This window comes from Lepus europaeus, chromosome 5 (assembly GCF_033115175.1).
Source record: "Lepus europaeus isolate LE1 chromosome 5, mLepTim1.pri, whole genome shotgun sequence".
NCBI lineage: Eukaryota > Metazoa > Chordata > Mammalia > Lagomorpha > Leporidae > Lepus > Lepus europaeus.
The window spans coordinates 86,085,666-86,111,208 of NC_084831.1; the positions used below are offsets into that span (position 1 = coordinate 86,085,666).

General features: G+C 37.6%; 1 protein-coding gene across 3 annotated transcripts in view; it reads left to right on the forward strand.

Annotated features, from left to right (window-relative positions):
- RPAP2 (RNA polymerase II associated protein 2) overlaps positions 1–25,543 on the forward strand; it is a 103,491-nt gene that overhangs the window by 28,112 nt on the left and 49,836 nt on the right. For all 3 annotated transcript variants that reach the window (XM_062191734.1, XM_062191735.1, XM_062191737.1), the window contains 5 exons: positions 1,393–1,428; positions 3,356–4,277; positions 7,815–7,897; positions 10,992–11,072; positions 24,235–24,303. In XM_062191734.1, coding sequence (XP_062047718.1) covers positions 1,393–1,428; positions 3,356–4,277; positions 7,815–7,897; positions 10,992–11,072; positions 24,235–24,303 — 1,191 coding nt within the window. The remainder of the gene's footprint in view (positions 1–1,392; positions 1,429–3,355; positions 4,278–7,814; positions 7,898–10,991; positions 11,073–24,234; positions 24,304–25,543) is intronic.

Consider the following 25,543-nt stretch of genomic DNA (forward strand, 5'->3'; position numbering starts at 1 on the left):
TGTAGGTGGCAGGGACCACTTGCCCTACCTGGCCACCCTCCAGGATGCGTGTTAAGAGGAAGCTGAAATTAGAGACAGCCAGTACTCAAACCCAGGCACTCTGATTTGGCAGCCTTAACCAGTAGGTCAAATAACTGCCTCTTTTTTTTTTTCTTTTCGTTTTTTGAAAGACTTGTTTATTGGAGAGACAGAGTGATATACAGAGAGAAGCAGAGAGAGAGAGAGATCTTCCATCAGCTGGTTCACTCCTTAAATGGCTGCAGTGGTGAGGCTGGGTGAGGCCATACCCAGGAACCTGGAACTCCATCCAGATCTCCCACATAGATAATAGGAGCCCAAGCACTGGGGCCATCGTTCACTGCTTTCCCAGGTGCATTAGCAGGGAGCTAGATTGGAATCAGAGCACCTGGGTCTCAAACTGGAGCTCTAACATGGACTGCCAGTGTCACAAGCTGTGGCTTAACCTGCTGCACCACATGCTGGCCCCTTTAAAAAAAATTGAATAACATGTAGAGCTTGTACGTTTTTATGGGGTACCATGCAATATTCAACAAGTATACAGTTTAACAAGAAATTAGTATTTCTGTTTCCTTACCCTTTCTTTATGTATGGAGCCTACCAGCTTCTTTTCTCCAGTTCTTTAAGAAGACACGATTTTTTTTTTTGTTGTTGTTATTTCAGAAGTATTTTACAGAGTTCTCCTGTCCTGTGGATTCATTTACTATTATGTTTATTCTGCTTTATATTTTGCTTTGAAAAGAGATTTTTCTCCCCCTTCTAAATATCTGTGGTGGCTAAATATGGTTTCTGGTATTGCATAACAGAGTTCTTCCTAGAATTAAATTAAATCACTTGCTCTACATTGCTCACGTCTGTTCTATACTATGACTGCTTTCTCAGAAATTGAGGCAAAAAGTCTCTCATTGGTCATATAAAGGAACTACAAGAGAATTACAGACATAATTTCTACTCTCAAAGAGCTTGTCGTCTAGTTAAGAAACCAGATTTAAATGTAAGAAAAATAAAATGTGTAGATAATAGTTCTGGTAGCAGGCCATAAAGGAGGACATGATCAATCAGATCATCATAATGTCTGAATTTAGAGAAGGGAGTGATTTGCTTTCATTCATGTTAGTCAAAGAAAACCTTAGGTGAATAGAATATGAACTTAGTCCTGAACATGAGTTAATTTCATATAAGAGACTAATCCAGATTTCTTGTCAGTGAGTTTCACAGTACTTTGTCCTTAAATTTTTTTCTTAGAGGAAATAATCTTTTTATGAACTGTTCCGTTTTAATTGTATTTTTGACCCAATGTAGTTACAGTGAACACCTGACCATGTTTGGCGTGTTAGTTGTATTTAATTTTCTATTTCTGTGTTTTTGTCACAGCCATCCCGATTTTCAGCTGCTAAAGGAAGGACAAAGGTATGACTGAATCAGTATCACTTACCTTCTGTGTAGTACCCATGTTAATAGGAACATTAGGAGTGTACCAGGTGGTAGGAGCTCTTGGACTTATTGTGCTGCTACATTAGATAGGTGTCCCATTCTAGCCCACATAAAGAAATATTTGACCTGTCCAGCTTTTTCTTTTGTGATGGTAAGATGATGTGTTTGATCTGTATGATTTATTGTACAGCTGTTCCTACTGAGGAAGTCTAATTGAACCTGTTGAAATATGACACAAACACACACAAACACAGCCTCTATTTCAGATACTGTTTTTCTTTGTCTGCTGGATTTTGCCAATTACATTTGTTGAAAGGTTTTTATGATCTTATTTTATAGGATTTCAGGATATTAATCCATCTGTTGTTTAATTATTTGAAAGAATTTCTAAAACTTTAATATAAATCCCCAAATTGTGATTTTTTTTTTTAACTCTGCTTATGATATTGCTTCCCAGTCATGGTCATCTCTCAAGACACATCATGAACTCTGAGAATAAATGTTCCTGGTTATTAATCACTATGTTAGTTACATAGAATTGAGTAAGAGATTTTTTTATGTATATTTTCAATTTATAGAAAAAATAAAATTTCCTTAAAATTCCAAGAGAAAACTTTAAAAACAAAAAAGTAGAAAAAAAAAGAACCAGAAGAAAATACCAAGAGGAAATATGGAATGTATGAAGGTTTAATTCTAATTTTTTTAACTTACCCTTTTCTTATCCAAAAGACAGTCCCATGGCTATAAAGATTCTAATGAAGAATGCTATCAAATACTGAACAAACTTTTTCTCTCTCTTCCATTTTCATTCAGAGTGTTGCTCTTTTCTTATATGTGCACTTGAGAATAACTCTTCACCTATCCTTGTTTGTCTCAAGTTTAAATTAGCAAATCTACTCTTCCCTTCACTCTTTCATAATACTTATTCAGACGTAATCAGAAAATTGAAAGACATAGTCGAATGGACAACTGTTTTTTATTGTTAGCATCCTGTTATAACCCTGGATTTTCAAACTTAAATATCTTCTGTTTGGAAATGTTGATTTGTCAACTTTATTTTCTGCAGTTAACTTACATTTTTTATTCTGTGGAATTTTCTAGGTGATGACCAACCAGAATTGGAAACTGTTTATCCATCTCTTTTTTGATTTTTCAAAACTAAATAATGTTCTTGTAATTTATCCTTTTGAAAAACAAGTAATGAAATTTTCTAAATAAGAACTTGTTTAAAAAGATTTTATTTATTATTTATTTGAGAGGTAGTTAGAGATAGTGAGAAGGCGAGACAGAGAGGTCTTCCATCCGCTGGTTCACTCCTCAAATGGCTGTAATGGCCAGAGCTGGGCCAATCCAAAGCCAGGAGCCTTGAGCTTCTTCCAGGTCTCCCATGTGTGTGCAGGGGCCCAAGCATTTAGGCCATCTTCTGCTTTCCCAGGCCATACCAGAGAGCTGGATCGGAAGAGGAGAGCCGGGACTAGAACCGGCACCCATATGGGATGCTGGCACTGCAGGCAGAGGATTAACCTGTGCCACAGCACTGGCCCCAAAATAAAAACTTTGTTAAAGGCTATATAAATCAGATATAGAAACAACAGACAAAAAAAAAAAAATCCCCAAAAAGTCATAATTATCAAAGGATTTTTTTTCTTGCTGTGTGTACTCCTTTAACAATTTAAAAATAATTAGGAAGAAAGACAAAAGGAAAAAAAAATGGAAGAAGTATATCAAGTGACTATTAGATATAGAGAAACTACAACCTCTGAAACCTATACGTTAGAGCCTATCTATAAATAAGACCATGCCTAAGGAATAGAAATGTCTACCTTGAAAGTTACAAGTCTGAAATGCTCTGGGATTCTTTGCTTTCCTGTTGTACTTACTCTGTTTACCTTTCCTTCTACAGTGGCGATTCTGGAGAAGAAGTACAGTTGTGCAGTAAAGCCATCAAAACATCAGATATTGATAATCCTGGGCATTTTGAAAAGCAGTATGACTCTGGTTCGTCTAGCACTTATAGTGACAGTGCCAGTGATAATGAGCAAGACTTTGTGTCCTCTGTTCTACCAAGAAACAGACCAGATGAAATGTGTGCAAGGCCACAGCTGCACAAAAAAAGCATAATGAAAAAGAAAGCTGGTCGAAAAGCAGACTCCAAACACATAGACACAGACCAGAGGATAGAAGATATCACTGGGCAGTTAGGCAATTGCAGATTAGATAGTCAGGAGACACCTGCTGCTTGTGAACTTCCTTTACAGAGAGTAAATACCCAGATTTCTTCACACAGTCCTTTGCAAGAAGAACTAAAAGCTGTAGAAAATTCTGACAGTAAATACACTACATCGGAAATAACTCTAGTGGGCATAAGTAAGAAAAGTGCTGAGCATTTTAAGAGGAAATTTGCCAGACCAAATCAAGTTTCTAGTTCAGTGCAGGTGTGTCCTGAAATTGCAAAGAAAAATTTACTTAAAGTCCTGAAGGAGACTTTGATCGAGTGGAAGACAGAAGAAACTTTGAGGTTTTTATACGGTCAGAATTATACTTCTGTGTGTCTGAAGCCCTCTTCAGCATCTATGGTTAATGAAGAACTTGATGAAGATGACATCAACCCTGACCCAGATAGTCATTCTCCTGCTTTGAGAGAATCTCAGAACAGCCTGGATGAGTCTCTACCTTTTACAGGTTCAGAGACAGCCATTAAACCACTGCCAAGTTATGAGAACTTGAAAAAAGAAACCGAAACATTAAATCTAAGGATCAGAGAGTTTTTTAGAGGACGATATGTTTTGAATGAAGAAACCACCAAATCAGAAGATTCAGAAGAGGTATGTCCTGATGAATTTGTCCAAGCTGCTAGCAGTTAGAAAACTCTGCAAAGCAGCTCTTGGAGCAGGAGTAAGACTATCACAGAGTTAATTATTAAATTTTCAGAAAATTTCTTTAGCCAGTCTATCTTGGTTTATAATGTCATCTCTTGGGTAGATGTTGTGGCATACAGGGTTAGGCAACTGCTTGGGATGCTCTTATCCTATATTGGAGTGCCAGTTTGGGTCTAGTCTCCTCTGCATCTGATCTAGCATCCTGCTAATGATCCTGGGAGGTAGAAGATAATGATGTCTCAAGTGCTTAGGTCCCTGCTACCCACATGAGAGATCCAAATGGAGTTTGGGCTCCTGGCTTTGGCCTGGTCTAACCCTGGCTATTGCCAGCATTTGAGAAGTGAACATTTCTTAATGGCTTTCAATGTATTTTTCCACTTCTTCATCAAGCATTTGAACAAATCCTTTTTTACCAACTTGTCTTATTGAATGAATGATTTCTTAAATTCTCTGTTTCAGTATCTGGGAGCCTTTAAAATAATTCATGACGTCACTCCATAAATTCTTCCAGCAGGCATTTACAGTTTCTGGTTTTGATTCATCCTTTGCAGATTTTTGTTGTTTCGTTTTGTTTTGTACCTGAAGACTAATTACAGTAGTGGCACCATCTTTTCTCTTAGGTCTCTCAGTTGAAGAACTCAAAAGCGATTTATAACCTTTGAATCTTGGGGACTAGTTTAAACTGTGGGCAGCATGATAGTGAATATTGTTATCTGAAATAGAGTTTAACCTCCTTAATTGAGCCCCTATTAATTCAAAAGGTAATAATTCAGACAGTGTGAAGAACAAATTTGATACATATATGACAAGAAAAAAGAAAGTTGGCAAGAGGGTTATTTAACTGCCAAACAGAACACACTTTTAGAAGTGCCAGTTCTAGCCGGCACCGCGGCTCAGTAGGCTAATCCTCTGCCTTGCAGCGCCGGCACACCGGGTTCTAGTCCCAGTCGGGGCACCGATCCTGTCCCGGTTGCCCCTCTTCCAGGCCAGCTCTCTGCTGTGGCCAGGGAGTGCAGTGGAGGATGGCCCAAGCTCTTGGGCCCTGCACCCCATGGGAGACCAGGAGAAGCGCCTGGCTCCTGCCATCAGATCAGCGTGGTGCGCCGGCTGCAGCGTGCCTACCGCGGCGGCCATTGGAGGGTGAACCAACGGCAAAAGGAAGACCTTTCTCTCTGTCTCCCTCTCTCACTGTCCACTCTGCCTGTCAAAAAAAAAAAAAAAAAAAAAGAAGTGCCAGTTCTAATACAAAGAACTGGTAAGTATGTACAAACCATTCCATTAATAGACTATAAGAATCTGAACATTAAAAGCCATGTAGTATTACTACTGTTCATCACTCAAAAAACATTGATTGCACAAGTCTGTGTGCAGGACCCTGGGGATGCCATTTCTTTGATAATAGCTTTTTTGAGATATAATAAATATGCCATGTGATTCACCTATTTAAAATTTTCAGTTCAGTGGTTTTTAGTATATTCACAGATTTGGAAAATCATAACTACAGCATATTTTAGAATGTTGAGAACTAAAATCTTTATATCAGCCTGGGAACATGGTATGTCCTTCCCGTTAAGACAGCTTTAATAGTGCCGAATAATATTTCATAGTTTTAGGTGTAGAGGTCTTGAATGTATTTCTTTGCATTTCTTCCTAGGTATTTTGTTTTTATATATTATCATTAAATTTTCTATATTAAGCTTTATGTGGAAAATCAAACTATTTGTACATTGATTTTGAAGCCATTAAACTAGCTTAAATTGCAAATTTCATAATTTATAGTAATCAAATTATTGCAACTTATCTGTAAGCTCTGTTGGATTTACTACATTTGCAGTCATATCTTACATGAGTGATCGTTTTATTTATTTCTACCTCAGTCTTTATTGCCAGCATTTCTTTTTCTTGCCTTATTCCACTGGTTAGACCTCCAGAACAATGGGCTTCCTGGTCTCATTCTGCATCTCAGGAGAAAAGCTTTAATTACTTTATCACTAACTATGATGAGTGTTGAAGTTTTTATTAGGCCCACTTTATCTGATTATAAAATTTCTTTTTATTTCTAATTTACTAATAATTATCATGAGTTGATATCCAGTTACATTTTTTACTATTAAATCAACCTTGCATTCTTGTAATAAGTCAAAGATGATTAAGCCTTTTTTATATAAAACTGAGTTTCATTTTCCAATATTTACCTTGGAATTTTTGCTCATTTTTTTTTTTCAAGATTTATTTGAAAGAGTAAAACAAAGAGAGAAACAGAGATAGAGAGATCAGTCTTCCATCTGCTGATTCACTCCCTAGATGGCTACAATGGCCAGGGCTGGGCTAGGCCAAAGTTAGGAGCTTCCTCCAGGTCTACCACGTGGGTGCAGGGGAGAATCATCTTCTGCTGCTTTCCCAGGCACATTAGCAGGGAGCTAGATTGGAAGCAGAGCAGCTGAGCCTGGAACTGGTACCCATACAGGATGCTGGCGTTGCAGGTGTTAGCCTAAGCTGCTACATGACAGTGCCAGCTTTGCTCATATTTTCAGAATGAGTGAGAATGATCTAGAAATTTAACATGGTCTCATCATAAAAGATGATAATTTAGTAACTTGAGGAAAGTTTAATAAAGGAACTGTGTTCAGAAGTACAAGTATGGTCTACTTTGTGAGTCCTCGCTACTTCTAGATTTGAAGGAAAAAGGCAGGTGTTATCTTCCTCTGGAATGGATTTATATTTGCTTCTGACATGATTTATTTCAGTCTCAAATCACCTAACAGGAATTAAGAGGATTTGAATGTGGGATTCAGTAAGATGCAGTCTATTTTCTGTTCATCCTTACTCCTGGAATGTGGGTCTAAACAAGACTTGGTCATCAGCTTGGGTAGTGTTGCTCACACCTCACCCTCCTGGGCATGCCCTGAGCTCTAATGTGTATTGGGAAAACTCTGCTCAGGTTCTCGGTTTCTAAATTGCCTCTTTTGGAAGTAGTCAATTTCCTCTCTAGAATTACCTTCTCCAGAATGTCAGCCCAGAAGCTTTACTGTTAGCTCTCTGATGCTTTTGAACAAATGTGGCAGTGTTTCCCCCTTTCAGTTCTCAGAGAGTGTTCGTTTGAATTGTCTGGTCTGAAATTTCTGGAAGCAGAACTTCCCATAATATAGTTATAAAAGTTTTTTATAATTTTAATATTCAAATCTACAGTTGTATAGCAGTTAGCAATTTGCAGAATCCTTTCGTATACTTTTCTTAATGAAGGAGTTATTAATATCATAGTATTACAGATGAGAAAACCAGCTCTCCAAAGAGGGCAAATGATTCAAGCAAGTTCACATCAGCCTAATGACTGAGCTGATAATGAAATCTAAATCATATCCGTCTCAAATCTAGTGTTTTCCTACTGTAATAACATGTAAACTATATTTAATGCTTATTTTTATACTTATCAAGGAATGTAAATTTATTATTTGTTTTGCTTTGTTTAAAAATTTGATTCAGCATGATCCCACCTTTCCACTGGTAGACTCAAGTTCCCAGAACCAGATCAGAAAACGCATTGTGCTTGAAAAATTGAGTAAAGTGTAAGTATATAATATTCCAGTTTTGTAATATTTCTGAGTTAACTTGCTGTTAATGAGTTCATAATTTATAAATTTTATTCTTGAATTTTGGACATTTTAAACAATAATATAAAAAGTTTACATGAATTTCTTTACTTAAGAACTTTAGATTTGTAAGGTATTCTATCCAGGAAATTATGTTTGTAGAGAACAAATTGCACACCATAAAGAGGAAAGTTGAGATTATATGAGTAGAAAAACAAACTACCTCACTCCTACTTAATAATCCGGTGAAGTCAGGGAAAAAATATCAAAGCTAGACCTACTTAAATACTGATTTGTGGTAAATGTGTCACCTTAGTTTCGTGTGTGAATGAGTTGTTACAGTTTTAACAGTCTGTTAACTTATTCTTCATCTGTATTCATGGAACCATTTTCACACTCAGCAACTTGAGTTTCTGTTCAGCTCAACTTTGCACTTTAGCTTTAAGCTTCTTGTGGTGGAAATTATTGTTCTTTAAATTAACCCAGTCATAAAAGACATTTTTAAATTGCTCTCTTGGTTTCTCTGTAAAAGGAGCTTAGAAATCTGTTGTCCACAGGTGTGAGGGCTATCATGAACATTTCAACTTGCCTTTGCTTTTTTAGACAGCAGAAAACACGGAAAAATATGTCACTCATTGTTTAAGGAGTTGTAAATATGTACAAATTTTGATATTGTGACAGTTTAAGAAAAGCATTTTCTGGAAACTATAATATTTTGAACAGTCGAAGTATAACAAAATTACTTGTTGATATAATGGGAAGTTTGATGGTTTTACTTGAAAACACTTGAAGTGTTGTTCTAAACACTTAAAATCCTTTTTGGTTGGCTTTGTAAATAAGCATTTAGTATTTATTAAGTGGCTCTATATGTCAAGTTCTTTGTATATAATAAATCTGTTACTAGTATTGCCTTTCTATCTGGTTTTCCTGATTGTACATTTGTTTCTGTTAAATAGTAGTTTAAAAAACAGTATAACTCACCACCTATCTGATTCATTGGCCTAGAAGATACCAGCCTTGACTTTAATTACAAAGGTTTTGTAAATTGGGATGGATTGTCTATAGTGGAATGTACTTAGTAGATAAGGAATTATATGGAAATAATTTTCTACACTTTTTAGCTAATGAAAGTATCGATTTTAAATTTAAGACCATTTAGGTATTTCATTGATGTAATTCTCTTCCTCCTTTTTGCTAAAACAGAGGATACTGAAAGGAATTGTGATAGATGACCAAATTGTGGATAATGACACAAGAACTGAATTTGATATGTGATGGGAGAACATAGAGAAAAGGAAGCATAAAATAGAAAAAAGAAAAAGAAGCATTAAGACCAGTAAAAACAAAACAAAATATGTGGCATGGGTTTTTTGGTTGGTTGGTTGTAAAAATAAGACATTTTTTGACTTCTGATATGAATAGCCAAATGTGTAGAGAAAAAGGCTTTTTAAAATAATTTGAGGAAATTAAGTATGTACTGGGTATTAGATGATATTAAGGAACTATTGTTAATCTATTGTTAATTTGGTTATACAGGGAAATGCCTACGTAGTTAGTGATACAAATAGAAATAGGGGGTAATGACATGAACTCAGGAATTTATTTTACTTTACTTTAAAATATTACTATAACAAAATGAAAGGAAAAAAAAATGAAGCAAATGTAGCACAATTCAGGGAGGTTGACTCTGGAAATACATCTGTGGGTTATTATTACATTCTTTCTATATTGAAACATGTTTAAATCTTCAGTAGTAAGAAATTTTTTTTCTAAGATTTATTTATTTATTTGAAAGGCAGAGATACAGATAGAGATCTTCCATACACTGGTTTACTCCCCAAATGCCTATAATGGTTTGAACTGGCCAGGAGCTTCCTCTGGGTCTCCCACATAGGTGGCAGGAGCCCAGGCACTTGGAACATTTTCAGCAGCTTTCCCAGGCACGTTGGCAGGGAGCTGGATCAGAAGTAGAACAGCCAGGACTAGAACTGGCATCCATGAGGGATGCCGGCACTGCAGGTAGAGGCTTAACCTTCTACAACATAGCACTAGCCTCAAGAAATTTTTCTTAAATAAGGTAATACATACTTATTGGAGAAGATTTAGTCAGTACTAAAATGATACAAAGAAGGAAGTGAGTATCACTTGTAATCTCACCACACTACAGTAACTACTATTAATATTTTGATGTTTATCCATGACGTGTGTGTGATTATATGTTATCTGTATATTCATTCCCTTTGGCTCCCTCTCTTATAAAAACAAACCTAGGAGTAGATTATGTTTGATATGTAATACGACATACAAAAGCATTATATATGTTTTTATTAAAAGTAGGACAATATTATACATATTTTTTCACTTAACGTTTATCATAGGTTTTCACATTTTGAAAAATAGATTCACATCACTTTAAAGATTTTATTACAGTTTCCTGAGTGGATATATCATAATTTGTTTAACCAACCACCCATTAATATACATTTGTTTCCAATTTTTCACTAATAAAAATATTGCAACAATAAGTATCTTTCTTATGTTTATCTGATTATTTCCTTAGGATAAATTTTTTTTCACAGTAAAACTACTGGGTCAAAAGGTGGCCACATTTAATATGTTAATATATGTTGTCAAATTGCTCTCTAAAAGTATCGCACTAATCTTCACTTCCACCAAGATGATTCTATAGAGAGTAATATACCATACCCCCAGGACCATTTTGAGGGCAGTTCCTCTGAACTTGGGTTCTTTTCATCTTGGTCTAAAATTTGAAAGTAAATAAGAAAGCAAAACTAACAAAAAAAGAGTATAGACAGCAGCCAAAATGATTTTCCATTTCAGTGCTTCACACTCAGACATAAACTACAAAAGTGAAGTGTTGGTTACTAATGAAATATTTCCTTATGACTTCTTATCAGTCATAATCAAGCTTAACTATTTGATTCAAATCATGATTGCTTGCTTCCATTTAAATGCTGTGATTGCCTATGGAAAACCCAGACCTAGGTAAAAACAAAAGTTTTTGTATAAATAAACCATATTTTTATGTGTGATTTTTTTTAACTTTCAGATTGCCTGCACTTCTGGGTCCTCTTCAGATTACATTAGCAGATATTTATACACAACTTAAAAACCTTGTCCGAACTTTCAGGTAAGTGTTAATAGTTACAATTTTCCTTGTAAGTTGTTTTGACATTATTGCTTGTTTTGCAGAATCATAAATAGACTAAGTCACAAAGCAAGTGACTTGCCTTCAATATCTTAAATTTGAATATAACATTTTATCTGTGACACAAAGCCAGTACCATTGTAGATATTGTGAAATAGTAGATGTAAATCAAATGGTCATCCCTAGGCAAGACATTATAGGCTACACAAAAAAAATGTAGTGCCCACCCTCAAGGAAGAAGTCTTCTGTGAGAAGGTAACTTCAGTACAGTGAACAGTACAACAGAGTGAGTAATTTATATTGAATTGTGTGAAATAGACATGAAGAGCTAATATCTACAAGGGAAAGGAAAATAGCTGATTTATATCAATTATGAAGTGGAACAGTTGGGATTTAAAACTATTAAGGTAAAAATATTCAGCCAGGGTAAGTCTAGATTCTCTACCAAGAAAGAGAGAGAGCTCTCTAAACACCTCATTAACAGAGATGTGGCAAACATAAATTTTGGTCAAATATCGATGACCAGATATTAAGATCAATACATGCCAATGCCAGATAGCACCAACAGGGTAACTTCAAGGGTAGAAGAATCATTTCACCCAAGAATGTAATTATTGTTGTTATACTTTATTATTGTCAACAATAGTAGATATTTTAAAGTTTAAAAATTATAGTACAGGAACAGTATCTTGACACTTGTCAGCTATTAGATTTTTCTTGTAGACAATATACTATATACTGGTAATACCAAATAAGCAATCATGTTCAAGCATATTTAAAAACACCATGGGGGTGGGGGGGTCGACGCCGTGGCACAGTAGGGTAAAGCCCTGGCCTGAAGCGCCGGCATCCCATATAGGCGCCAGTTCTAATCTCGGCAGCTCCTCTTCTAATCCAGCTTTCTACTATGGCCTGGGAAAGCAGTAGAAGATGGCCCAAGTCCTTGGGCCCCTGCACCCGCATGGGAGACCCAGAAGAAGCTCCTGGCTCCTGGCTTTGGATCAGCAAAGCTCTGGCCATTGTGGCTATCTGGGGAGTGAAACAGCGAGTGGAAGGCTTCTCTCTGTGTCTCTACCTCTCTCTGTAACTCTGTCTTTTAAATAAATAAAATAAATCTTTTTTTTTCCTTTTGCCAGGCAGAGTTGACAGTGAGAGAGACTGAGAGAAAGGTCTTCCTTCCATTGGTTCACTCCCCTAATGGCTGCTACTGCCGGTGCTTCGCCAATCTGAAGCCAGGAGCCAGGTGCTTCCTCCCAGTCTCCCATGCGAGTGCAGGGACCCAAGCTCTTGGGCCATCCTCCACTGTCCTCTTGGGCTACAGCAGAGAGCTGGACTGGAAGAGGAGCAACCAGAACTAGTACCCTGCGCCCCAACCAAGACTAGAACCCAGGGTGCCAGCGCCACAGGTGGAGGATTAGCAATAAAATAAATCTTTAAAAAACAAAAAAATACCATGTGGGCTGGTCTGTGGCGTAGCAGGTAAAGCAGCCACCTGCAGTGCCAGCATTCCATACGAACACCAGTTCAAGTCCTGGCTGCTCTACTTCCAATCCAGCTCTCTGCTATGGCCTGGGAAAGCAGTAGAAGATGGCACAAGTCCTTGGGCCCCTGCAGCCACATGGGAGACCCAGAAGAAGCTCCTGGCTCCTGGCTCCTGCATTGGATCGGCCCAGCTCCAGCCATTGTGACATTTGGGGAGTGTACCAACAGATGGAAGACCTCTCTCTCTGTCTCTCTATCTCTCTCTGCCTCTGCCTCTGCCACTGCCTGCCACTCTGCCTTTCAAATAAATAAATAATTCTTTTTTAAAGTGATTTTTTAAAAAGAATTATTTACTTATTTGAAAGGCAGAGTGGCAGAGGGAGAAGGGAAGAGACAGAGATTGTGCAACCACTGGTTGACTCTCCCCAAATGGCTACAACATCTGAGGTTAAGCCAGGCTAAAGCCAGGAGCCTGGAACTTTATCCTGTTCTCCCACATGGGTGATTGGTGGCCAGGTACTTGGGACATCTTCTGCTGCTTTCCCATGCACATTAGGGAGCCTGATCAGAAGCAGAGCAGCTGGGACCCAAGCAAGTGCTCATATGGGGATGCCAGTGTTGCAAGTGGTAGTTTTAACCACTGTACCAAAATGCTGGCCTCATCATCAATAGCTTTTTTATATGCTTGAGAGTAATTCAGAAAAATAGTTTTTCAATAAGGTGTTTTCTTTTTTTATTTTAAAGATTTATTTATTTTATTTGAACGGCAGAGTTACAGAGAGGCAGAGATAGAGAAGTCTTTCATACCGTGGTTCACTCCCTAAACAACTGCAATGGCCAGAGCTGGGCTGATCCAGGAGCTTCTTCCAGGTCTCCCATGTGGCTGCAGGGGCCCAAGGACTTGTGCCATCTTCTACTACTTTCCCAGGCCATAGCAGAGAGCTGGATCGAAAGTGGAGCAGCCAGGTCTTGAACCAGCATCCATAGGGCCGCCCATAGGCGATGGCTTTACCCACTACACCGCAGCGCCTCTCCCAAAATATGTAATTTTTATTTGCCAATTATACCTCAATAAATCTAGAAAAATACAAGTATGATAAAGTTTACAAAATGGCAATATAGGGAATTAATGGAAGCTTACAACAGGGAATTAGCCTTCGAGTTGGGGAAGACATTATTGTATCCTCTGGGACAGTCCTCCCTGTAAGGAAATGACATTAAGACAGATGTGAAAAATACTTAGTCATTTGCAGTGTATCATGTCTCCCATTCTCTGAAATGGTAGCCTTACTATACCAGCAGTCCAAACACTGATCTGACCCTCACATATGTAAAAACGGAGCATCTGGTAGTATGTTCAGTGTACTTGGAAGGAGCCATCAAATTGAGAACTAGTGATCTCACCATGCCAGAAACCTGGACCCAGACCTTTCCATCAGGTGAACTTGAGGCAGTGGGCCTGATGGAATTTGTTACAGAAAGATTTTGTAAGAAATCTACCATTGATTTTTTCTGCAGTCATTAGTCTCAAAGATATAAATCAATCTTGTGTGTTAAGATTGATTTATTTTGAAAGAGTTACATAGAGAGAGGGAGACACAGGAAGATGTCTTCCATCCACTGGTTCACTCCTCAGATGGCTGTAACAGCCAGCACTGGTCCAGGCCAAAGCTGGGAGGCAGGAGCTTTATGCAGGTGTCCCACAGGGGTTTCAGGGGCCCAAACACTTGGACCACCTTCTGCTGCTTTACCCAGGCCATTAGCCAGGAGCTTGATAGGAAGGGGAGCAGCCAGGATAGGAACTAGCACCCATGTCGGGTACCAGCATTGCAGGTGGTGGCTGTGCCTGCTGTGCCACAGTGCTGGCCCCAAAAATACATATATATATATATATATATATATATATATATATATATATATATATATATAAAAGTCATCTCATTTATCTCCTCTCCAGACTCCAAGTAAGAACTTCACTTAACAGGGTTCTGTTATGGGGCAGCCTTATAGTGGGTAAAGCTGCTGCCTATAACGCTGGCATCCCATATGGGCACCAGTTTGAGACCCGGCTGCTACACTTCCAGTCCAGTTCCCTGATAATGCTCCTGGGAAAGCAGCAGAAGATGGCTCAAGTGCTTGGGCCCCTACACCTATGTGGAAGATCCAGAAGAAGCTCCTGTCTCCTGGCTTCAGCCTGGCCCAGCCCTAGCTGATGCTGCTTTTTGGGGAATGAACCAGCAGTGGGAAGATCCTCTCTCTCAGTCTCTTTCTCTCTCCCTCTCTCTGTGTAGGCATGTCTTTCTCTCTGAGTGTAACTCTTAACTTTCGAATAAATTTTTTATAAATTTTAAAATTTTTTATATTTATTTTTAAGGAATACAAATTTCATAAGTATAACTTTAGGAATATAATCATTCTTCTCACCTTCCCACCCACACTCCCAGCCCTCCTCCTCTTCCCTCTCCCCTTGCCTGTCCCATTCTCCATTAAGATTCATTTTCATAACTTTGTATACAGAAGACTGACTCTATACTAAGTAAAGATGTCAACAATTTGCACACACATGCACCACACCAAAAAAAAGCTGTTTAAGAACTAGTTTTACAGTTAACTCTCATAATACAACTCATTGAGGACAGAGGTCCTACATGGGGAGTTAGTGCATAGTGACTCCTGTTGTTAATTTAACAACTAATACTCTTTCATATGATGTCCGTGACTACCCGAGGCTCTTGACATGAGCTGCCTAGGCTGTGAAAGCCTTTTGAATCCACAAACTTGGTCATTATTTGGACAAGGCCATAAGCAAAGTGGAAGTTCTTGCCTCCTTTCAGAGAAAAGTACATCCTTCTTTGATGGGCACTTCTTTCCACTGGGGTCTCATTCACAGAGATCCTTCATGTAGAACATTTTTTGCCACAATGTCTTGGCTTCCATGCCTGAAATGCTCTAACAGGATTTTCAGCCAGACCAGGAAGCCTTAAGGTCAGAGTTTTACTTAAAGCAATTGTCATTCTTTGTGTCTGATGTGTGAGCTGCTCCTCATGTTGGAACATTCTCTCCTTTTTAATTCTATCTATTATTATTACCAGACACTTAATACTATTTATATGATCACTTTAACATTTAATCCTATCTATATGTTCACTTTAACACTTAATATGAACACTTTAACACTTAAGATGGCATTTTTACCATCCAGCTTAATAGGATTTGGAGTCCTATGACAAGTTTTTAAACTATACCCTTAGAAGTAGGTCCTTAGGAATGTATGCAGAACAATACTGCTTTACAGTTAAAAACTTTCTCTTCCCTCTCTTATTCCCAACTCTTATTTTTTACTGAGATCTATTTTTAATTGACTTTATACACATTTGATTATGTTAAGTAAAGAATTAAACAAATAGTATGAAGAAAAAAATGAAAAAACAAAATGAAACTATTCCTCAGCAGTCAAGACAAGGACAGTTAAAGTCATCCCTTCTCAAAGTGTCAGTTGTACTACAGATTTACTTTTAGGTGCTCTGTTATCACAGATCAGGGAGAACATGTGGTATTTGTTCCTTTGGGACTGGCTTATTTCACTAAGTATGATGTTTTCCAGATTCATCTACTTTGTTGCAAATGAACAGATTTCATTTTTTTATGCTGTGTAGTATTCCAGAGTGTATATATGCCATAATTTCTGTATCCAGTCTTCAATTGACAGGCATTTAGGTTGGTTCCATGTCTTAGATATTGTGAACTAAGCTGTAATAAACATGGAGGTGCACATAACTTTTGTTTACTGATTTCATTTCCCTTAATTAAATTCCCAGGAGTGGGATGGCTGGGTCATAGGGTAGGTCTATATTCAGATATTTGAAGTTTCTCCATACAGTCTTCATATTGGCTTTACCAGTTTACATTCCCACCAACAGTGGATTAGGGTACCTTTTTCCCCATGTCCCCGCCAGCATTTGTTGTTTGTTGATTTCTGTATGAAGGCCACTAACTGGGGTGAGGTGAAACTTCACTGTGGTTTTGACTTGCATCTCCCTGACAGCTAATGATCCTGAGCATTTTTTCATGTGTGTGTTGGCCATTTGGATTTCCTCTTTTGAAAAATGTCTGTTTAAGTCCTTGGCCCATCTCTTAAATGGGTGTTTGTTTTGTTGTGGAGTTTATTGATCTCTTTGTAGATTCTGGTTATTAATCTTTCTTTTATCAGTTGCATGGCATGCAAATAATTTTTCCTATTCTGTCAGTTGCCTCTTCACTTTCCTGAGTGTTTCTTTTGCAATACAGAAACTTCTCAATTTGATGTAATCCCATTTGTTAATTCTGGATTTGATTGCCTGTGCCTCTGGGTCTTTTCCAAGAATTCTTTGCCTATGCCAATGTCTTGCAGGGTTTCCCCAATGCTTTCTAATAATATGATGGTATCAGCTCATAGATTTAGGTCTTTATCCATTTTGAATGGATTTTTGTTTAAGGTGTAAGGTAAGCATCCTGCTTCATACTTCTGCATGTGGAAATCCAGTTTCCCAGCACCATTTGTTGAAGAGACTGTCCTTGCTCCAGGGATTGGTTTTAGCTCCTTGGTCAAATGTATGTTGGTTGTGGATGCTTGGGTTGATTTCTGGATTTCTGTTCTGTTCCATTGGTCTGTCCACCTGTTTTTGTACCAGTACCAGGCTGTTTTAATTATAACTGCCTTGTAGACTGTCTCGAAATCTGGTATTGTGATGCCTCTGGCTTCGTTTTTGTTGTATGATATGGCTTTAGCTATTCGGGGTCTCCTCTGCCTCCATATGAATTTCAGCATCATTTTTTCTAGATCTGAGAAGAATGTCTTTGGTATTTTGATTGGTGTTACATTGAATCTGTGTAAATTGCTTTTGGAAGAATGGACATTTTAATTATATTGATTCTTCCAATCCATGAACACAGAAGATTTTTCCATTTTTTTTGTATCTTCTATTTCTTTATTTAATGTTCTGTAATTCTCATCATAGAGATCTTTGACATCCTTGGTTAAATTTATTCCAAGGTATTTGTTTTTTTGTTTTTTGTTTTTTGTTTTTTGGGTTTTTTTAGCTATTATGGAAGTGTCTTCCTCTCTCTGTGTAACTCTGACTTTCAAATAAATAAATAAATCTCTTTTTTAAAAAAAAGAAAAAAAAAGAAGTTTCTGTTGTGAAGCAGCCTTCTTGTGACACCAAAGCTAACTAAGACAACAGGCATGTTGTCATTCCCGTAAGAGGTGGCTTATACACTGCAAGTGTGAGACTTTCAGAGGTCTTTTTCCTCTTAGATCTGCAGAATACTTTAACACCTCTGTTGTTCCTGTTATGGAATTGTAAGTCCCTTCCAGTTACTTTCTGCATTATTTACGTGAAAGTAAAACAAAGACTGGATAAAAAGATATGATCTCTGATATTTGCTTCAGAATTACCCAGCTTATGAGTGGTGTTCAAAAGGGGTTGTGTGGATGAAACATAGTTGGCCACATTGATAACTGTCAAAAGTTAGGATGAACATTTGGGGATTTATTTTATACTCATTGTACTTTTATAAATGTTTTTAAGTTAATAAAAATTTGGAGAAAATAAGCATTATGATGTTAAGAGATGATATTAGTACCTGTTCCAAAAATCAGAATTTGATGTTAAATTATTTTTGAAAAATTTTTAAATTATTTATTTGAAAGTCAGAGTTACAGCAAGACAGCAACAGAGAGATCTGCCATCCACTGATTTCATTCCCCAGATGGCTGCAATGGCCAGGGCTGAGCCAGGCCGAATCCAGGAGCTTTTTGGGGGGCTCCCACATGGGTGGCAGGGGACCAAACACCTGAGCCATCTTCCACTGGTTTTCCCAGGCCATTAGCAGGGAGCTGGGTCAGAAGTGGAGCATCCAGGACTTGAACCAGAGCCCATTTGGTATGCCAGTATCAAAGGTGGTGGCTTTACCGCTGTGCCACACTGCCAGCCCCTGAAAATCTTGACTCCTTAATACCTGCAAGTGAAAGTCCAGAACTTTAATAAAAATTGCTTGAATTGCTTTTGCTGCCATTTAGAAAAATGCCAGTTGCTTATAGGATAACTGATTTGGGGCCTTCAGATTCTGACATACAACTTTAGCAGATATGTTTCTATTGCTAGAGCTAACAAGTGAAGCTTCTGAAAAAGTGCCATATTGATGACAGTGACTAGTGCTGAGAAGTCTTTTCAATCGATACTGACAGCGGGAAGGAGTTGACTTGAATAACCATATCCTTCTCTTGGAAATGATAATCAATAATAGGAACTTGTAGAACAATGATTCTGAAGCCAGTTGTGCATCAGGATTACCTGGGGAGCTTTTAAGAACTACAGATGCCTGGCTCCGCCCCTAGAGGTTGAGTTTCATTGGTTAAGATTGAACTCAGACTTTAGTATTTGTTAAAAGCCCCCGGGGTGGTTCTAATGTGCAGCCAGAGTTGACAGCCTGTTTTAGGACCCGAACATAGAGCAGCTTTTCAGTTGTTTGGAGAATCTTTCCCCAGTGAATAGAAATGTCCTTTCCACTGAATTGCTTCAGTCTGTTATCCAGAATGTTACATTGAGTTACCCGTAATAGTATAAAATAAGTGCCATCAGAAGCTGTTCAGTAATGATTCACACTTATTATCAGTGTTGAATCAAGACATTTTTTCTAAATCAGGCTTTAATTAAAATAATATTTGACACAAATATCCTTTTAAAATTTCATCAATGATTAATCAAGATACTTTTCTAAATCAGTTGCAATTACTGCATTTTATAAATGTGGATTTTAATCATTTTCTAACAAATATTACTATCTTCACTTTTTAATTATCACCCAGACAATAATAAACATATTCATTAGCATCAATGCTGGACAGTCTGTTGGCTCAGCAAAAGGGAAAACATGAAAACAATAAACTTGCTATTCTGTTACTAGAAGTACTTTGAAGTAAAAGCAAAACCTAAGAGTGCCTGGAACAATGGTTGTAGCAAGCACTCAGTACAGTTTTTGCTGAATGAGTAAATGAATTCATGAAATCTTAAATCTGTCGTACCTTTGGAAGATTTGAATACAAGGGAAAGAAAATATTGTTTTGTTTTTGTTCTTTTTTCTTGCATCCTTAACTTTCTTTGAACTTTTTGGTGAGTTTAGTTACTATAGGTACAACAGTGAACAAAATAGACCAAAAAACCCCTTCTGTCATGGAGCTTATATTATAACAGAAGTGGTAATTTTGGAAAATATAATACGTGTAGGGTACTTCAGAAACTTCATAAAAATGGAATTACAAGATAATACACATTCTCCATGAACTTTTTGAAGACCTTTCATATGATATTATTATGGTACTTGACTTTTTCCCTTTCCCATCCATTCTTTTCTTCCCAGAAGCAGGGAAATGGGATGGATGGTACTAAGGAGAAAGAAAGTTATCATTTTAAATAGGCTAGTTAGGGAAGATATTATTTGTGTAAAGACCAAAAAAGAAGGGGGATCACGCTGTTACTGTCTGTGAAAATAAATCAGTCTAAGGGACTATCAAGTGCAAAGACTTGAAAGCAGGAATGAGCTTTCTGTATCCACAGAATATTTAGGATGCTGATGAAGTTGGAGAAACAAGTGGAGGCAAGAAGAAAAAAAGATCATGATCAGAGAAGTGTGGAGTAAGGGTTGAGTGTGGTACAGATAGTACAGGTTCTACAGCTATGGTAATTTGTTGGCTTTTTCTTTTTTCTTTTTTTTTAATTTGTTGGCTTTTACTCAGCAAGAGACTGAGAGCAATTTGTAGGTTCTCAACATAGGAATACTATGATCTAACATGTTAAACAGCACCACTCTGGCTGCTGAGTTGAGAATTGTAACAGATAGGCAGACACAGGGAAACCAATTAGGAAGCTATTTTGGTAATCTAAGCAAGAAATGGTATAGACCTAAGAGAATGCTGTGAAGGTAATATAAAGTGATCAGGTTCTATTTTGAAGGTACAGCCATTGAGATTTGATGACCAGTTAGACCAAGGATATGGAAAGAGTGAGTTTAACCATAAGAATTTTGGGCCTGAGCCGGTGCTAGGGCGCAGTGGGTTAATGTCATGGCCTGAAGCGCCAACATCCCATATGGACGCTGGTTCTAGTCCCGGATGCTCCTCTTCCGATCCAGCACTTTGCTGTGGCCTGGGAAAGCAGTAGAAGATGGCCCAAGTCCTTGGGCCCCTGCACCCTTATGGGAGACCCGGAAGAAGCTCCTGGCTTCTGGCTTCAGATTGGCTCAGCTTCAGCTGTTGTGACCATTTAGGGAGTGAACCAATGGGAGGAAGATCTTTCTCTCTTTCTCTCCCTCTTACTGTCTGTAACTCTACCTCTCAAATAAATAAATAAAATCTTAAAAAAAAAAAAAGTCTGGAATTCAAGGAAGAGGTCCAGGCTACACATAATAAATCTGAGAACTGGCAGCACAGTTATATATTTAATGCCATGAGACTGGATAACATCACCAAGGGACAAAACATTTTTATAGAAGAGAGAGAAGAGACCTAAGGACAGAGGCCCTGTAGCCTCTGAAAGATCTGCAAAGTGCAAGAAGAGAGGGGAAATCAGGTGAAAAAATGTTTGGTGGAGAAGAGAATGATCAGTGTCAAAAGATGAGGACTGGGAAGTGTCTGTTGGATTTGGCAATGTCTTGTACGTTTAATCTTCACAAGAACCTTATGAGGTAGGCATAATTACTGTCTTTATTTTGCCAAATTTAAAAGGCTTACTGACATCAAATAACATACCCAAGATCATATACTACTAAGTGACCGATTTGAGGATTAAACCCATCTTTCTCAGATTGTAACCACTATACTGGGCTCCCTTTTTATATCATCTAAACTATATAATTTTGAAAAAGTTTTAAACTATAGAGAAAATTCAGATTAATGTAACAAAATATATCTTCCACTCAAAATATATTTTAATATTGCTTAAAATTTGAAATTAATTCATTCATTTAGAAAAATATTGGTTGAATGCCAACTAACAGGCATTTATTCTGGACATTTGGAACAAATAGGTGAAGAACATAAAAGTTCCTGCTTTCAGGCAAAAGAAAACAGCTGATCAATAATGATATGCTAAAAGATCCAAGCAGTATGGAAAAAGAAGAAAAATACATAGCACCATCAGTGGTTCATGAATTGGGCTAGGAGGAAGAGGGCAAATTGCACTTTTGTTTTTAATATTAATTTTTCTTATTCGAAAAGCAAAGTGACAGAGAGGGAGTGCCCGCAACGCCAGGGTTAGGCCAGGCCAAAGCCAAGAACTCCATCTGGGTACCACACGGGGGTAGCAGGAACTCAAGTACTTGGGCCATCTCAGCTGCCTCCCCGGTACATTAGCAGGGAGCTGGATCAGAAATACAAAGTAGCCAGGAATCAAACCAGGCACTCCAGTATGGGATGCAGGCATCCTGAGCAGTGGCCTAACCCACTGTGCCACAATACCCACCTCAAATTGCACTTTTTGATAGGTTGTGCCGGACAGACCTTATTGCAAAGATGATGTAAGTAAATTTATCTGGCAGAAGATAGCTTCAGACAGGTGGAATAGCTAATGCAGAGGAGGAAGACAGTCCCCTTTATTCCCTCTCTGCTTTCCTCCTCAGACAGCTGACACTGTGAAGTGAACGTGTAACCTTCTAGAATTTGTTTTTATACTTTCATTACATGTGTATGTGTCTGTAAACAATTTTTCTAGGGCCAGCATCGTGGTGCAGTAGGTTAAGCCTCCACCTGTAATGCCAACGTCTCATATGAGTGCCCATTTGAGTCTTGGCTGCTCCACTTTTTTTTTCTTTTTTTTTTAAGATTTTATTTACTTATTTGAGAGGTAGAGTTACAGACAGTAAGAGGGAGAGACAGAGAGAAAGGTCTTCCATCTGCTGGTTCACTCCCTAAGTGGCTGCAACAGCTGGAGCTGAGCCTATCTGAAGCCAGGAGCCAGGAACTTCTGGGTCGCCCATGTCGGTGCAGGGGCTCATGCACTTGGGCCATCTTTCGCTGCTTTCCCAGGCCATAAGCACAGAGCTGGACCAGAAGAGAAGCAGCTGGGACACAAACCAGTGCCCATATGGGATGTTGGTGCCACAGGCCAAGGCCTAGCCTACTACACACAGCACTGGCCCCCATTGGTTTCTCCACTTCTTATCTAGCTCCCTGCAAATGCACCTGGGAAAACAGAAGAGGGTTGTCCAAGTGCTTGGATCCCTGCAACCTATGTGGGAGACCCTGATGCCCTGATGGAGCTCTTGGCTCCTGGCTTGAGCCTGGCCAACCCTGGCAGTTGCGGAAGATAGAAGGTGCTTGTCTGTCTGTCTCTCTCTGTCTCTCTCTTTTGAACTGCCTTTCAAATAAATAAATCTTTATTTAAAAAAAAATTTTTATAATACCATACCATATTTGCTTTCTTTCATTTAAAATTATAATCAGCAAAATTTGTAAATCCAGTTCATTCAGTATACTATGCCACAATTTACCCCATAACAAGCAGTGTTACGTGAACAACTTTCATAAACATTTCCTTATGCATATGTGAGAACATGAGAAAACACACATTTAGACTATTCATAGTGCATTGTCCACTTTGTTAGTTATTGCCAAATTGTTTATTGTTCACATCAGCTGTTTCTTCCTGTCCTCACCAACCTTGGTATTATCACTTGTTTATTAATACAGAGTGATCTTTCTAAACACATTTTGAGGAATTAAGATGATAGAATTTCTTTTGCCATGAACAGCTAAGTTATAGAATTTACTTCTAACTTTTTAAAAAACAAGTACTCTTTATTAAGGACTTATTTTTATGATTAAGCCAACTCACATTCTATAAGATATGGATTATGACATCCCTTTATTGCCTGCTGCCAACCTAGCACCAGGTAGAAGAGTACAAAAGATTAAGTGAAATTAGAGTCAGAAATTGCTTACTTTATTAGATTTAATAAGATATTTGCTTAGGGGAAAGCATAGAAGATGTTGTCACAGGATATGTATATGTGTTTTGAAAAACCTTGAATTTAGTTTCCCACTATACCCCCATCTTGTCTAACAGTACTGTTGTTATAAATATATAAAATAGGACTGAAAGCTTCCTTTTGAAATTATCATTATCAGATAGTGACTCTTTCTTATCAAATATAACAAGTATTTAGAAAGTACTTCTTGGGGGGTGGCGCTATGGCATAGTGGGTAAAGCCACCATTTTGCAGTGCCAAAATCCCATATGGGCGCTGGTTCAAGTCCTGGCTGCTCCACTTCCAATCCCGCTCTCTGCTATGGCCTGGGAAAGCAGTAGAAAATGGCCCAAGTCTATGGACCCCTGCACCCACGTGGGAGACCCAGAAGAGGCTTCTGGCTTCTGGCTTCGGATCAGCACAGCTCTGGCCGTTGTGGACAATTGGGGAGTGAACCAGTGGATGGAAGACATCTCTCTCTGTCTCTCTCTCTGCCTCTCCTCTCTGTGGAACTCTGACTTTCAAATAAATAAATAAAATTTTTTTTAAAAAAAGTTCTTCTTAGACACAAATTGTCATAAATATCATTTTAACCAGAAATAGGTTTACTTATTTAAATGTAATAGTACTTAGTTAATTTTATCTTACTATCTTCCAGATTAACAAATAGAAATATTATACACAAACCTGCAGAATGGACTTTAATTGCTATGGTGTTGCTGTCATTGTAAGTATTCTTTAAGATTTTAACTCTAAATGCTAAATATGAATGATTTTGATTAGAGAAAAACAAAGCTATTCACTGATTTTGTAAACAACTTCTGTTTTGGAAAATGTCATATGTCTATTTTGTGCTTATTTTCCTTTCCTGTATATCTAAAAAATTTTCATGTAAAATTATGTTTTATTTTGATAAGCTTTAATCATTTCTTTATATGTTTTACCATCTTTATTTTTTCTGAGGACTTTGTCACAAATACTGTTTGTTGTTATCTTTTGAAAGAGATAAATATTTTCCTTTAGTTTCATTTTTAACAGTCTTTTATTATTAATGTATTGATGTGCTTTGTTATTTTACATCTACATTTTTACATGTTCAGTGCTTTTTCATTTTTCAATATATTTTATCATTAATAGCATCAGAGAAGTTTTGTTTTCCAAATTAATATATACTTTAAAATCTAACAAATTTAAAGGCCTAAAATAGATGCTTACTGAACAAGTGTATATAAAACATTTACTACTCAACCACCTTTTAAGAAACCACTAGTGGTTTCTAAGGCTATTTTTCAATAGGGTTAAACCATTTAATAAATGTAGTGTTTTTCAGCTTGAATTGCAAAAACCTTTGGAGGACCAGTCATTATTGCATTACTGTTGCTTCTTGGTCCTTGTTAGGTCATCAAAGCCCATAGGACATTGCAAACTTCCCAGACGATCACAGGGCAAGAAATGTTAAGAGTCAACCTCATAGTATTGCCAGCCCTGTTTTCTCTTTCTTTGATCTTACTTCAGTCTGACATGTTATTCTGGCTTCTCTGTCCCAAGGAAGGCTGTGCTGGGAAGCATTAGAGTAGGCTTCAGTGAGCCAGAATCTGTGTCACCCAACCAGATACAACTCACATGATTCATTAAATCAGAACACAGAAAATAACTTTACTTGAATGCCCTGATATAAATTTTTTATCAACTATAGGAACAAATCTTTTGTCATTTCTACTATTCAGTGTTCTGGTTGAGTTGGTAATCTGTGAAACAGATCTTATTAATTTTTTAGAAAGTTCTTTCCATTTTTATGAAATTTGTAAATATTTTGGTCACTGGCAAAGAAAATATCAGTATCTCTGCTCACCCACCATGTCGTACGCCTGCTAATAAACCCTCATAGACATCTGTTTAACTATACTTCTGTAATTCTTTATACTAAAGAGGAAGTAACGTTTCTGGTTGACAAGTCAGAGGCTTAG